The 14720-nt window shown below is 43.7% G+C and overlaps 1 protein-coding gene across 4 annotated transcripts in view; it reads right to left on the reverse strand.

Moving 5' to 3' along the window:
- Positions 1-14720, reverse strand: part of adcy9b (adenylate cyclase 9b) — a 168172-nt gene that overhangs the window by 50123 nt on the left and 103329 nt on the right. For all 4 annotated transcript variants that reach the window (XM_086001011.1, XM_086001010.1, XM_086001009.1 and 1 more), the window contains exon 2: positions 6736-6923. In XM_086001011.1, the coding sequence (XP_085857137.1) occupies positions 6736-6923 (188 nt within the window). The remainder of the gene's footprint in view (positions 1-6735; positions 6924-14720) is intronic.

Consider the following 14720-nt stretch of genomic DNA (forward strand, 5'->3'; position numbering starts at 1 on the left):
GCCTTGTTGGTTTAGTGGGTCAGCAGAGAAGTCAGCTTGCAAAGTTTATGAATATCTGGGTAGGTGATCCTGTTGAATCTCAGCAGGTAGGGTCCTTTATAGTTGACTGCCTGACAGTGAGGGGAACTTGCATCTACTGTCAATGGCACTCCCTCAAGCTAAACATGTCCATAGCTACACAAAGGACTGGATACAGCAAATGATCATCCCGCTGACAATTGAAATTCAAGATCCCAGATGTGTCCATCACAAACCAATATTTGACATGGAAGTTACACTCCAGTTAGTTCTTGCACAGAGGTCGTGTCCATTTACAGGGAAAATCAACGTCGGAATGTTCATAATTAGGTCCATAGAACCTGATGAAATGTAGCCTTATTTTCATGCTAACTATTTGAGAGTGTATTTACACGTTTGGTGTTGTTACAAAGCGTCTTTTTGTTTCGCAGCAAAGTGACACTACACTTGTACTATAAAAGTACAGAACGTCTCGCTTAAAGTGCATAGGAGTTAAGAGGCTAAACACTGACTAAAACAAATGAAATGCTACCACACTGAGCAAAATGTGCAGGGGATCAGGATAAACCATGGGCACTCCCCTCGATGGCTGGTTAGAGCAACACAAACAGGGACCATTCAGCAGGATGCCTACTTAATCTTCCGCATAGAACTTTTTATTTTGCGTAGGGGTGGGAGAAGAAATTAAAATAAGCTGTTAAAAAAGACTGCCTTTTACAGTATTATCTGAATGTTGCCAGAGTTTTAGACTCGCTCCAGTCCTCAGTTGCAATTCCAATGACTTGAAAAATAGAGCAATCAGCACAGCCTAAGCAAAGCACAGTGTACTAAAAGGCATCTAGAGATAGTATTAAAATCACAAGACAGTCAAACAGCTGGCAGAGATTTAGAAACATAGAAGATAGGAGCAGGATTAGGCCATTCGGCCCCTCGAGCCTGCTCCGCCATTCAATGCGATCATGGCTGATCATCCAAATTCAGTACCCTGTCCCTGCTTTCTCCCCATACCCTTTGATCCCTTTAGCCTTAAGAAATATATCCAACTCCTTCTTGAATATATTTAATGAATTGGCCTCTACTGCCTTCTGTGGTAGAGAATTCCACAGGTTCACCACTCTCTGGGTGAAGAAATTCCTCCTAATTTCTGTCCTAAATGGCTTACCCCTTATCCTTAGACTGTGTCTCCTGGTTCTGGAGTCCCCGACCATCGGGAACATCCTTCCTGCATCTAGTCTGTCCAGTCCTGTCAGAATTTTATAAGTTTCAATGGGATCCCCTCTCATTCTTTTAAACTCCAGCGAGTATAAGCCCAATCGACCCAATCTCTCCTCATACGTCATTCCTGCCATCCCAGGTATCAGTCTGGTGAATCTTCGCTGAACTCCTTCCATGGCAAGAACATCCTTCCTCAGATAAGGCGACCAAAACTGCACACAATACTCCAGATGTGGTCTCACCAAGGCCCTGTACAACTGCAGCAAGACATCCTTGTTCCTGTACTCAAACCCTCTCGCTACGCAGGCCAACATACCATTTGCCTTCTTTACTCCGGTAAACAGCCAAGTGTGAGAATGCAATTCCCAACACCTCTACTCCCTTTCTTAAATGATGCACAATGGGCACAGTGTATAAAATTTATATCAAGGCAGCACACGTCACATATAACTAGCAAATAACAATACTGATTTGAACATTTTACTGCAGGGGGTTTGACACTTCATCCCTTCCATCACTTCACGTGGAATATCAAATGGTGTCACACAAGGTGCTCCACCCGCCCCTGTGGGATTCAAAATCACAAGAGCTCCAGAGTTTTAATGTAGTTTCAATCAGATTGGGTTACCAGAGTCCTGTATTTTCCATCATACTTATCATATAAAAATGTTAGTTTGGCTCAAAGACCATCGCCTCTGAGTCAGTTGTTGTGGGCTCAAGTACCACACTAGAAAACGAATTCAGGCTGACACACCAGTGCAGTACCGAGAGAGTGCTGCACTGTCTGAGGTGCTGTCTTTCAGAAGAGACTTTAAATCAAGGTCTCCTCTGCTTGTTCAGGTGCATGTTGAAGATCTTATGGCACTGTTTGAAGAAGCCCTTGTCCTAGGCAACATCCAAGCAGACTAATCACTCATCTCATTTACTGTTTGTAGGTCCTTGCTGTGCGCAAAATGACTGCTGCATTTGCCTATGTAACAGGGACCACACTTCAAAAGTAATTCATTGGCTGTGAAGTGAAAAGTGCTGCATAAATGCAATTTTTTTTTTCTTTCGTACCTGGGTTTACAGCAAATGTTACAATGAGGGGGCAGCATAGTTGGGCAAGCGGACGCTTTCTGGAATCAGTTCTCTCCACAAGCAGTTTCCGACCTCAGTCACACTACTGTGGAGAAGCACCAAATCAAAAGCAAGCGTTATCCACAGTGAGAGGGAAAGAAAGTGTCCCGGGTGAGAAATGGACATTCCTTTCAGAATCCACGTCTGATTATTCTGCCATGGACCCTCCAACACCTGTAATCCCCTATTTTAAGGAGCATTAAGTTCCTTCCACTAAAATCAGGCAGCGCTGTTAATATTCCATAATTCCAACATCCCTTCACAACATATATTGATCCAGCTACTTTTGATGTGTCAACTGAACCCAAATCAACCACTTTGAAAACCTTTCCCAAATTACCACTATCCTGTGGGGAGGGGAATGTTTGTAATCTCCAATTTTGCTCGCAAATTGTTAATTTTGTACTCGTGTCCTCCATTCCTGTGCTTATTGTCCAAGTTAAATAACTTGCCTACTGTAACCTTATTGATATGTTTCATTATTTACAAAACCTATATCCAAGTGTCTCCAGAATATTTGCTCGAGCAAAATAAGTGGTCAAATGGGCCATTCATGACATGGTCCCCAAAACCTGGAATCATCCCCGTCATTCTTCTCTGACCCTCTTCTAATGCATCTATATCCTTTTTATTATTAGGATGACCTCACCACTGATCTGTATAATGCTAGTATATTGCTCTCTTTTATTCCTTCCTCCCCCTTGATCCTCAATTCAATCTTGCTCATGTTATCTGACATTGTTAACAGTTCGCTATGCTCAGTTACTGAACCCCTCTCCTACAAATCTGCCTTCATCACCCCTCTCCTCAAAAAAAAACTCTTGACCCCTCCATCCTTGCAAACTACCACCCCATCTCCAACCTCCCTTTCCTCTCCAAATCCTTGAACGTGTTGTCGTCTCCCAAATCTGTGTCCATCTTTCCCGGGACTCCATGCTTGAATCCCTCCAATCCGGTTTCCGCCCTGGCCAAAGTACTGAAACTGCTTGCATCAGAGTCATAAATGACATCCTTTGTGACTGTGACAAAGGTAAACTATCCCTCCTCGTCCTTCTCAGCCTGTCTGCAGCTTTGACACGGTTGACCACTCCATCCTCCTCCAACGCCTCACCACCATCGTCCAGCTGGGTGGGACTGCACTTGCCTGGTTCCATTCTTATCTATCTAATCGTAGCCAGAGAATCACCTGCAATGGCTTCTCTTCCCACTCCCACATCGTTACCTCTGGGGTCCCTCAAGGATCTATCCTTGGCCGCCTCCTATTTCTCATCTTTATGCTGCCCCTTGGCAACATCATCCAAAAACACAGCGTCAGTTTCCACATGTACGCCGACAACACCCAGCTCTACCTCAGCATCACTTCTCGGGACCCCTCCATGGTCTTTAAATTGAGACACTGCTTGTCCGACAGAGCAGAAATTTTCTCCAATTAAATATTGGGAAAACCGAAGCCATCGTCTTCGGGCGCCGCCACAAGCTTTGTTCCCTAGCCACCGATTCCATCCCTCTCCCTAGCATCTGTCTGAGGCTGAACCAGACCGTTTACAACCTTGGTGTCATATTTAACCCTGAAATGAGCTTCCGACCACATATTCAGGGCATAACTAAGACCGCCTATTTCCACCTCCGTAACATTGCCCGTCTCTGCACCTGCCTCAGCTCATCTGCTGCTGAAACCCATGCCTTTGTTATCTCTAGTCTTGACTATTCCAACGCACGCCTGGCTGGCCTCCCACATTCTACCCTACGTAAACCTGAGATCATCCAAAACTCAACTGCCCTAGTCCTAACTCGCACCAAGTCCCATTCACCCATCACCCCTGTGCTGGCTAACCTACATTGGCTCCCGATTAAGCAACGCCTTGATTTCAAAAATTCTCATCCTTGTTTTCAAATCCCTCCATGGCCTCGTCCCTCTCCATCTCCGAAATCTCCTTCAGCCCTACAACCACCCCCCACCCACCCCCCCCCGTCCAGAGATATCTGTGCTCCTCAAATTCTGCCCTCTTGAGCATCCCTGATTATAATCGCTCAACCATTAGTGGCTGTGCCTTCAGCTGCCTAGGCCCTAAACTCAGTAACATAAGAACATAAGAAGTAGGAGCAGGAGTAGGCCATACGGCCCCTCGGGCCTGCTCCGCCATTCAATAGGATCATGGCTGATCCGAATCTAGTCTCACGTCCACTTCCCTGCCCTCTCCCCGTAATCCCGAATTCCCTTATCTGCTAGGAAACTGTCTATCTCCATTTTAAATTTATTCAATGTTGCAGCTTCCACAGCTCTCTGGGGTAGCAAATTCCATAGATTTACTACCCTCTGAGTGAAGAAGTTTCTCCTCATCTCAGTTTTGAAAGGGCAGCCCCTTATTCTAAGATTATGCCCCCTAGTTCTAGTCTCACCCATCAGTGGAAACATCCTCACCGCATCCACCCGATCAAGCCCCCTCACAATCTTATATGTTTCGATAAGATCGCCTCTCATTCTTCTGAACTCCAATGAGTAGAGTCCCAACCTACTCAACCTTTCCTCATACGTCAACCCCCTCATCTCTGGAATCAACCGAGTGAACCTTCTCTGAACCGCCTCAAGAGCAAGTATATCTTTTCTTAAATATGGAAACCAAAACTGTGCGCAGTATTCCAGGTGTGGCCTCACCAATACCCTGTATAACGGCAGCAAGACTTCCCTGCTTTTATACTCCATCCCCCTTGCAATAAAAGCCAAGATTCCATTGGCCTTCCTGATCACCTGCTGTACCTGCATACTAACCTTCTGTGTTTCATGCACCAGGACCCCTCCCTAAACCTCTCCTTCCTCCTTTAAGATGCTCCTTAAAACCTACCTCTTTGACCAAGCTTTTGGTCATCTGCCCTAATTTCTTATGTGGCTCGGTGTCAATTTTTTTGTCTTGTAACACTCCTGTGAAGCGCTTTGGGATGTTTTACTACGTTAAAGGCGCTATATAAATACAAGTTGTTGTTGCTCTCCTGTTCTAGTTCTATCGCAGCTCCCCAGTAGGTAGCTTGACTGGCGGCTGGTAGCTTTCCTGGTCTGCATGGCTCAGCTGACAAAGTAAATCAGGGAGCATGTTTCGTGTGTTTTCATTGTATGGCGTGAAATAGTATATACATTGACTTATTTATATTAAAAAAATGTCGTGCAGAACATTGGAAATGTAATAAAGGATGAAAACAAAATTAATATTTTATGGGGGTGCAGGATTACCGGGTGAAATTTCCTACTTATTACCTTATTGACTATTCAATCAAACTCCATCTCCTTTGCAGAGATCGTGGTCACACAGCCAACATATCTGTGCAAAGTATAAATTCTAACAAGGTCATCAAACTTAAAAGATCACAACTTTGTTTGGTTACATACAATATGCAGACAATTTACAGTTTGACATCACAGCTTGACTCATTCACCACCGTCAGTGTTGGCCATTTTCAGAAGTAAAAATCACCTGGAGTTACTGAGGACAGATGTGCAAAAGGGGTACGTGGCTGGCTTATTATAGTTTTCTAAAACTTGTCCCCGAATTGATTTCTAGGATTTCACCTTCAAATATGACCTTGCATTTAATTTGTTTACAGTGGAATGTTTTCACTCTGCCAAGTTTTAGTTTACATCAGAATGAGCATGTGGAACAGTGGACAGGAAGTCGCACCTTGAGCGCCCCCCTTTTTAAAAAGTCAAATTTATGTAGCACTATTAAAAGAACGAAATGTCTCAAGGTACTTCACAAAGGGGAAGAAATCTGGATGAAGGTCGAGAAGAGATGGATTTTGAGGAGGGCTTTAAAAGTTGGGAGAGATGAAACAAGGTAGAGGGGTCTAAGGAGAGTTTGGCAGAACAGGGGTGCAACAGCTGAAGGCTGTGATGGTGCAGAGTTGGTGGGTTGGGTGGGAATATATAGTCGATCAGACTGAAGAGTAGAGGTGGTGAGCTCAGAAGTAGGGCTGGAGGAGGTTACCGAGGTATGGAACAAGGTACTTCTGATTGGCTACTTCAGCTTATGTAACAAAAATATTGAAAAGAACAGGTTTTTTTTTTGATGGAGAGATCAGCATTCGATGCTTAGAGGAGTCACTAAGTCCAAGAATGAGTTAAACTACTAGCACAAATTGTCATTACTCCAGTGGTGCAACTGCATCAAATCATTTCCCTCAAGATCTGCTTCAGTAATTCCTCCAAGCTGGGTTCTTCCAACCAGATCTTCAACACTTAACCGTTTAAATAAATTTAAAACTTCTTGCTCAGTTAAGATATTTTTAAACCAGTACTGATGGTACACCTTTCCTTTCTCCCCTCCCTTTAGCAACTATTTCCGCACTATGTGACAATGGTCTTGCACTAGTTGAAGCTGCTTGAACACTGACCTTCGCTTTATCCATCATGTTGCTAGGTTGCGCCACTTCAGCGGCAGTCTCGCTTGTAGTTTCTCGCTGCTTTTTGGGAACTGTAAGAGGGCTTGCGTCTCCCATATCAAGGCGAGGTAACACCATGTGGGAGCAGGTACACAGTGAATGAACCAACTTTCTACCAGAAATAAGGAACGTCTGCAATCCTGTGAAGGAAATAGACAGGAGTTTGTCAAATCAAAACACTTTACCACACTAGGGAAGGTGCAAGAGTAAGATAATGCTACAACAAACTTAGAAATGTGACCCTGAACACATCTGCGCCACAGAAAGAAGAGTTTTTTGGTGGAGCGAGCTATGAACTGCTCAAAGCAAAGTCAACTACACTTCACTATCGTTGAGGTCTGTAAGACACTGCCAGGGTCAATGGAAGTTGGTTGCTTTATGCAACACAGCTGACACTGTAGTCAGTTTAGTCCTGGGTAGTGGGTTTGGCGATGCTGATAACTGCCCCTCTCACATTTTTGTAACCATTGGCATTAGATGAAGGAACCTTTCATTGTCCCAGAAGTGAAAGAAAAATACCAGTTCTAATATGAACCATACACATCCTCGGTAACTAGGAGGGTTGAGGAGGGTAATGCATTTGATGTAGTCTCCATGGATTTTAGCAAGGCTTTTTGACAAGGTCCCACATGGCAGACTGGTCAGAAAAGTAAAAGCCCATGGGATCCAAGGGAAAGTGGCAAGTTGGATCTAAAATTGGCTCAGTGGCAAGAAGCAAAAGGGTAATGGTCAACAGATATTTGTGTGACTGGAAGGCTGTTTCCAGTGGGATTCCACAGGGCTCAGTACTAGGTTCCTTGCTTTTTGTGGTATACAATGATTTAGACTTCAATGTAGGGCATGATTAAGAAGTTTGCAGATGATACAAAAATTGGCCGTGTGGTCAATAGTGAGGAAGAAAGCTGTAGACTGCAGGAAAATATCAATGGACTGGTCAGGTGGGCAGAAAAATGGCAAATGGAATTCAATCTGGAGAAATGTCGAGTAATGCATTTGGGGAGGGCCAACAAGACAAGGGAATACACAATAAATGGAAGGACACTGAGAAATGTAGAGGATCAGAGGGACCTTGGAGTGCATGTCCACAGATCACTGAAGGTAGCAGGACAGGTAGATAAGGTGGTTAAGAAGGTATACGGGATACTTTCCTTTATTGGCCGAAGTATAGAATATAAGAGCAACGAGGTTATGCTTGAACTGTACAAAACACTAGTTAGGCCACATCTAGAGTACTGTGTACAGTTCTGGCCACCGTATTACAGGAAAGATGTGATTGTACTAGAGAGGGTACAGAGGAGATTTATGAGGATGTTGCCAGGACTGGAGAATTTTAGCTATGAGGAAAGATTGGATAGGCTGGGGTTGTTTTCTTTGGAACAGAGGAGGCGGAGGAGAGACTTGATTGAGGTGTATAAAATTATGAGGGGCTTAGATAGAGTGGATAGGAAGGACCTATTTCCCCGAGCAGAGGGGTCAATAACCAGGGGCATAGATTTAAAGTAATTGGTAGAAGGATTAGAGGGGAATTGGAGAGAACTTTTTTCACCCAGAGGGTGGTGGAGGTCTGGAACTCACTGCCTGAAAGGGTGGTAGAGGCAGAGACCCTCATCACATTAAGAAATACTTGGATGTGCACTTGAAGTGTCATAACCTACAGGGCTACAGACCAAGAACTAGAAAGTGGGATTAGGCTGGATAGCTCTTTTTCAGCCAGCACAAATACGATGGGTCGAATGGCCTCCTTCTGTGCTGTAAACTTATATGATTCTATGTAACTGAAGTTATTTCAATGACCTAGCCTGCTGAACACCCAAACTAAATGTGTCCATTCTGTCCCTCCCCCACCACCCCCTGATGTAATATCAACGCCCCTTTCACAAAACATTCGCTGATCAGATCATTCACATTCAATTGAACACCATGAGATGCATGCAATATTAAAATCAGTCAGCTACATTTACATGTAAACACCCATTACCACATCAGTTTAACACATCTCAAGAGCTGACTGACAACTGTAGAGGTGGAGAAAAACGAAAGAATCTGAAATTATGACAGGACATGCTGGGAACGTACAATAAGAGAAAAACAAAGGCACATTGGTCTGCAACAATGGCTTTCATTCACTGTGAAGAGTCAGCGTTCGGAGCACGAGCCCCACTCAAATGTTAATCTGCCTCTCTCTTTCAGATGCTGTTTTACCTACTGTGCATTTCAAGACTTTTCCATTGCTGAATAACTACAAAACCTCTGTGAACCACAGAATCATTCACTATAACCTTGACAGACTTCAATATATATATATATACGTATACACATATACATACAGGAAACTCTTTGGTATCCGGCACCGGTGTCTTGCCGGTTGGTCAAAAATTCCGGATGACGGAAAGAGTTATCTACTGAGGCTATTTTGATCAAAGAAAAATAAAAAAAATCAAGAAATGTGCAGTATACAGTAATTGGGTACTCACCTACAGAATGTTGTGTTAAATGGGATGGTGGAAGATGCTTGATTAAGTACGGTACTGCCAGTTGAGGGTAATGCAATGCAATGACTATCAGCAGCGTGGGAGACACACAGTACACAGTAAAATGGTGGAGCATAAGAGACTACCGGCAGGGCGGGAGAGTCAGACTCCTGTTACAGGGGTATTGAGGTGTTCTGACTTCCGACAGCGCCAAGAGGCTGAGTGGTGGCAGTTTGGAGAACTACCCCCACTGACTAACTTGGCCACCGCGGGAGACTTAGACTCGGCAACATTGCCAGTTATTGAGGTGTTGTTTTCGGAGTGAGAATTTTGCCGGTTAATAGAGAATTCTGGATATTTAGGTGTCGTTTAAACGAGAGTTTCCTGTACACACACATATATATATGTGTGTATGTGTCATACACACAGGAAACTCTTTATCCGGCACCGACGAGGTGCCGGTTTATCAAAAAGTCCGGATTACAGAGAGGTATAGTAAAAGGTACAAGAGCCCCGTACACGGCCACAGATCCAGGCGTCCCTGTTGCATAGCAACAGGTGCAGGAACCCCGGCCAGAGATCCAGGCATCCCTGTTGCATAGCAACAGGTGCAGGAACCCCGGTTACACGGCCACAGATCCAGGAACAGCCACTAATGTGAACCTACTCCTGAATTTTGTCAGTTAACAGAGATTTCCAGTTATTTGAGTATATATAATAAATAAAGGAGACTTCTCCCTGCAGTTTGACAGCACCAGTCAAAAGGTGCTCTTGCAGGACGCTGGAACCCCAACACAGCACCACTGGGTGGAAGTAGACGGAGTCTGCCTCAAATGCGCCCCCCGCCGCCAAATATCACACTGTGGAGTGGAGAAGGAAAATATTGGATACCAGTCTCCATTTATGATCTCTCCCCCACCCCCAAATTAATATGCCACCTCTTAGTTGAAGAAGAATATTCAGAATTAATTTCTTAATGTTGAAGACGCAATGCTCTAGCCAGCTCAAACATTAGCTTAGCTGGCACTCTCAAGCTGGGGAGATGAGCTTCTCCGATATACAGAGCTCAGCTGTTGCTGGGCAGAGCGCTACAAAACTTGGGTAAGCTGCTGTTCAAATTTTACACATTGCACACTACAGGTCACAGACTAAAAACACGCAGTGGAGTTCCCACCAACCCTCGAAACTCTGCCTGGGAGGAGTAATCATTCTTTTAACTCTCTCCCAACATTGGCCCGAAGACCCAATATCCCGGGACAGAAAGTCACCGGAAAACCTTCCAGCTCAAGACAGCAAGACTCCACCGTTTCAGCAGGAATTAGTGTTCTGAATGCGGCTCCAAACCAATCAATATTGAAATTCCATTAACAGCTTAATACACAATGGCAAAGAAAATGAGGATTGAAGGTGGTCATTTTATGTGATGTGGTGCACATTGTATTGATTTCTTTTTGGGTTCAATAAAGACTCATTTCTGAAAGAGAATGTTGTTTAATATAAAGTCTTGTTCAAGACTTTCTACAGCTTTTTACAGAACACACTATGCTGTGATGCATCTAGAATGAAACAAAGTAAAACTCCTCTGGACTGCTTGTCTCTCACATGACCTCTGCTGGTCAGGCACAAGTAATCAAAAACAGAGACAAATATGCTGTAAGGCATAAGTAATCAAACACAGACAAATATCATCACTATTTGCTGATATCATTACACACATTAAAAGCACAATACAATAAGACAAAGCCATGGCTACCCTAAGGCATTTGGCATACGCAACAGTCTAATCACGCCCAGCTGGTAACTCAGCTAATCGTCTGGTTTTTACGTCCAATGTTAGAGGAGGAAAGAAAACACACCACCAGCCTTGTACATGGCAGAATATGACTGCTTCAGTTACAGGGCAAATCGATGTTCGAACTTTCATAAGGGAAACTGATGTCTACAAAGCAACTATAAACACCCCAACCCTGAGAAACAGTGCTCTGCCAATTCTTCCGAAGCACTTGTTCAGTTATGACAGAGGAGCATAAACATTTCCAGTAACTGCTGTATGCAGCTTTATGCTGCTCTGAATGACTCATCAAACTAGCCACGCTTTGGTATCCTGACCCATGTCTGTTCAACAATTTAATTGCTCACCAATTCCAGTGTGATCTGCCTTGAATTAAAAATTATCATCCTTGCATTCAAAATCCCTCCCTATCTCTGTATCCTCCTGCATTCCTCCAACACTAGCTTCTTGTGCACTCCCCACTCCCTTTGGCGGCTATGCCTTCAGCCATCTAGGCTCCAAGCTCTGTAATTCCCTCACTAAACATCTTCACCTCCATCTCATCGAAGAACCTCCTTAAATTCCACGTCTTTGTCCAAGTTTTTAGTCTCCCCACCTAATATCTCCTCCTTTAGCTCACTGCTGGTTTTTGTCTGATTATGCACTTTGGGACATTTTTCTACATTAAAGACGCTGTATAAATGCAAGTTGTTGTTGATCTAGCATCCACATTGTTATTCTATAAATGTACAGGTCAACATGGGAGCAATGGACTTTTGAATGGAAGACCGAGAGGGAAGTCAGAGAGTCAGAATCCTGACTTGCTTCTATAAGGTGAAACAGTGCTCAGCCAGTCCTCTAGATTAATGTGGTCGCGGGGTTTCAGTAAAACATAATCTGGTCGGTGTGAAATGCATTGTTGCCTTTTTCCCCACTTTTCACTCTACCTTAGTAAAACCAGTTGATGCAAGTGAATTTTTTATACTAGATGTCTTGAAAGGAGGCATGAAGAGCTGATCTTAGGTATACTAGCCTGTAAAAAAGTATGGAAAAGATGAATCTGGAAAACTAAATTAAATTGTGCCAGGAGATGGAGCCACAGGTTCAAGGTAGTAAAAGGCAAACTTAGGACTGATATCAGGAAGTTCTTTCACACACACAGAGTGATCAATACATGGAGTGGACTCTTAGATAGGTAGTGGAGACTAAGGCCCTGGAATCATTGAAGAACAAATGCGATGCTGCAATAGTCATTCTGGATGGATGAACGAATGATGGATTTAAGATAGATAGGCTTATTGAATGGTTGAGCAGGCTCAAGCGGCCGTTTGGCCTACTCCTAATTCTTATGTTCTTACTAACCCAGTTGTTGAGTTTTTAAAGGTTAGGATTTAATGACAGTTAATGAACAGCACAAAAATCATTTTATTTTTCAGTATTTATTGTATTTCAACTTAAATAGCTCGATGCTTCTGCATCCCAATATTCTGGTCTTTGTTGGGCAATTTTGTCACTAGTCTATTACAACTCCAGATGGTTTTGATAGTGGGAAAGTTTTGACCAGTAACACATGCTGCCTCTGAAATGCTTTCAATTCTAGACTTGTTTTGTGAGTAATTTCTGTGAACTCAAGACGCCAGAAAGAACAGACTGTAACAGTCATTACTGTAAGGCAGACCGCAGCCCGCCCCCCCCTAACTAAAGCAAACGCAGGGTCACGTCAGTACAACTGAAATCTTTTGCAAAATTCACAACTTGCTTCACAAGCGCAACCCTATTCAACTTAAGAACAGTCTAATAAATGCATCAACAGCAAAAGAGGTAATATCATTAAGAGTAAGCTACTGCACAGAATCAAGATTTCCTTCCCAAATTCATCTTATCCTGGTAAACATGCTCGAAGCTGCTATTGACGTAACTAAAAGAATAAAAATGCCCGCCTGGTACTTTGCCATAACTGTCGAGGAAAAACAGAGACATTTCAACATCTACATTAAAGTGCTAAGAAATTATAAACTGTTTGGTACTTTTGTACAACTGGTGATAAAATATGGAACAGTAAAGTGCATTTTTGGAATTATACCAAGACCACAACTATTAGGTTGCACAACCTTTCATGGACAAGGAAGCTCAAATGACAGTCCACTGTGCTCTACTCAAGAGTCCAACTGAGCTTATTTGACAAATCAAAAAACCCAATTCCATTAATCTTAATGCCTCCAACCTTTAGATTGGTATGTTTCATCAACTCTGCTCCCACTAGTTTACAGTTTAACTGTTCCCGCTACCACAATTATCACACAATTCCTCTCCCTCTAATTTTGCCATCGATCGATTCAAATCTGTGACAAGGCGTTTGAACACTTGCATTAGAGAATTGACAGCAGCATTGAGATCTGCATTATTGAAAGGTGGTGTCCAATAAAGGCCTGGCACTTCCCTGCAAGGGAGGAGTGAAAATAAAAAAGGGGGAAAATAGAGACACAAAAACAGAAAACAAAGCAAATCTTTGGCTGCCTCATACTTCCTACAGGGCGGTGCAAAACCATCAGCAGAGGTTTTGGGGGGGGGGGGGGGGGGGGAAGGTAGGTTGCCTGCCTGCCTGCACACTTCCAAATTGTGTACTGTGGCAAGGAAATCGGCATTAAAAATGGATAAAAGAGTGATGAAGACACACAAAAGGCTATTGCTTTACAAAAGTATTACCTACCTTGTAGAGACTTCCTTCTTTGAATGATGCACAAACTCCAGACACCGCTGGAGTTGCACTGGCTGTTCTAGGAAACCACATGTGGGTTATGGCCTTTGATATTTGACATTATAGTGCATTGATGCCCCTTGAATGTGTTGACTACCTCAATGTGAATCACTACATGATGATATATTCTGCACCGACTAGATGCTGTGTCTAGAGCATCATCCTGTGGTTCAGTATTGAGGGTCAGACTATTAGCCCTGCCCAGTTTCTTTACATAACAGATGACAGCAGTGCTGTCTGTTTGGGGACTCTCATACTTCCCCAACACCAGAATCTGAAAGCGTTGGGAGGGCCAAATGCCCTGCTCACAGTTTGAGCCTATTTATGTGTCAGATGAACTTATCTGCAGCACACCTGCCCCTCCATGGCTGCTCAGTGAGGCCCAATCTGACAACATGCAACCTCTGGACTGACCCTAGGCTCAGCTTCAAACCCCATAGTTTAGCAATCAAGAACGTTTACCTCTACCACTACAACATTGTTTATCTATGCCCTTATCTCATCGACATCACAATCTTTTATCCATATTTTTACGACCTCTAGGCGGGACACTGGCCTCCCAAGCTCCACTGGCACATGCTGACTCAGCCAAAGCTACACTTCTTGAATTTTGTCTCACACAAAGTCCTGCTTACCCAGCACTTCTGTCTTTGCCACCCTCCAATGGTTCCTCATCCCCCAATTCAAAATCCTCGCCCTAGTTTATAAATCCTTGCACGCTCTCACTCTACCTGGCCATTGCAACCTCCTCCAAGCCCGACATCCCAGTCAATACCTTTCAATCTACTGACTTTAGTCTTTTGTGCATCCTGGACATTCCCTCTGCTCTACCATTAAGTAGGAGAGCCCTCAACTACCTCAACCACCATCTGCCTCGCTACCTCTCTCCCCACCTTCAAATCCTATTGCTTTGACCATGCTTTCAGTCATCTGCCTT

Source organism: Somniosus microcephalus, chromosome 11 (assembly GCF_052327205.1).
Source record: "Somniosus microcephalus isolate GS21.2 chromosome 11, FLI_Smic_1.0, whole genome shotgun sequence".
Classification (NCBI taxonomy): Eukaryota; Metazoa; Chordata; class Chondrichthyes; order Squaliformes; family Somniosidae; genus Somniosus; species Somniosus microcephalus.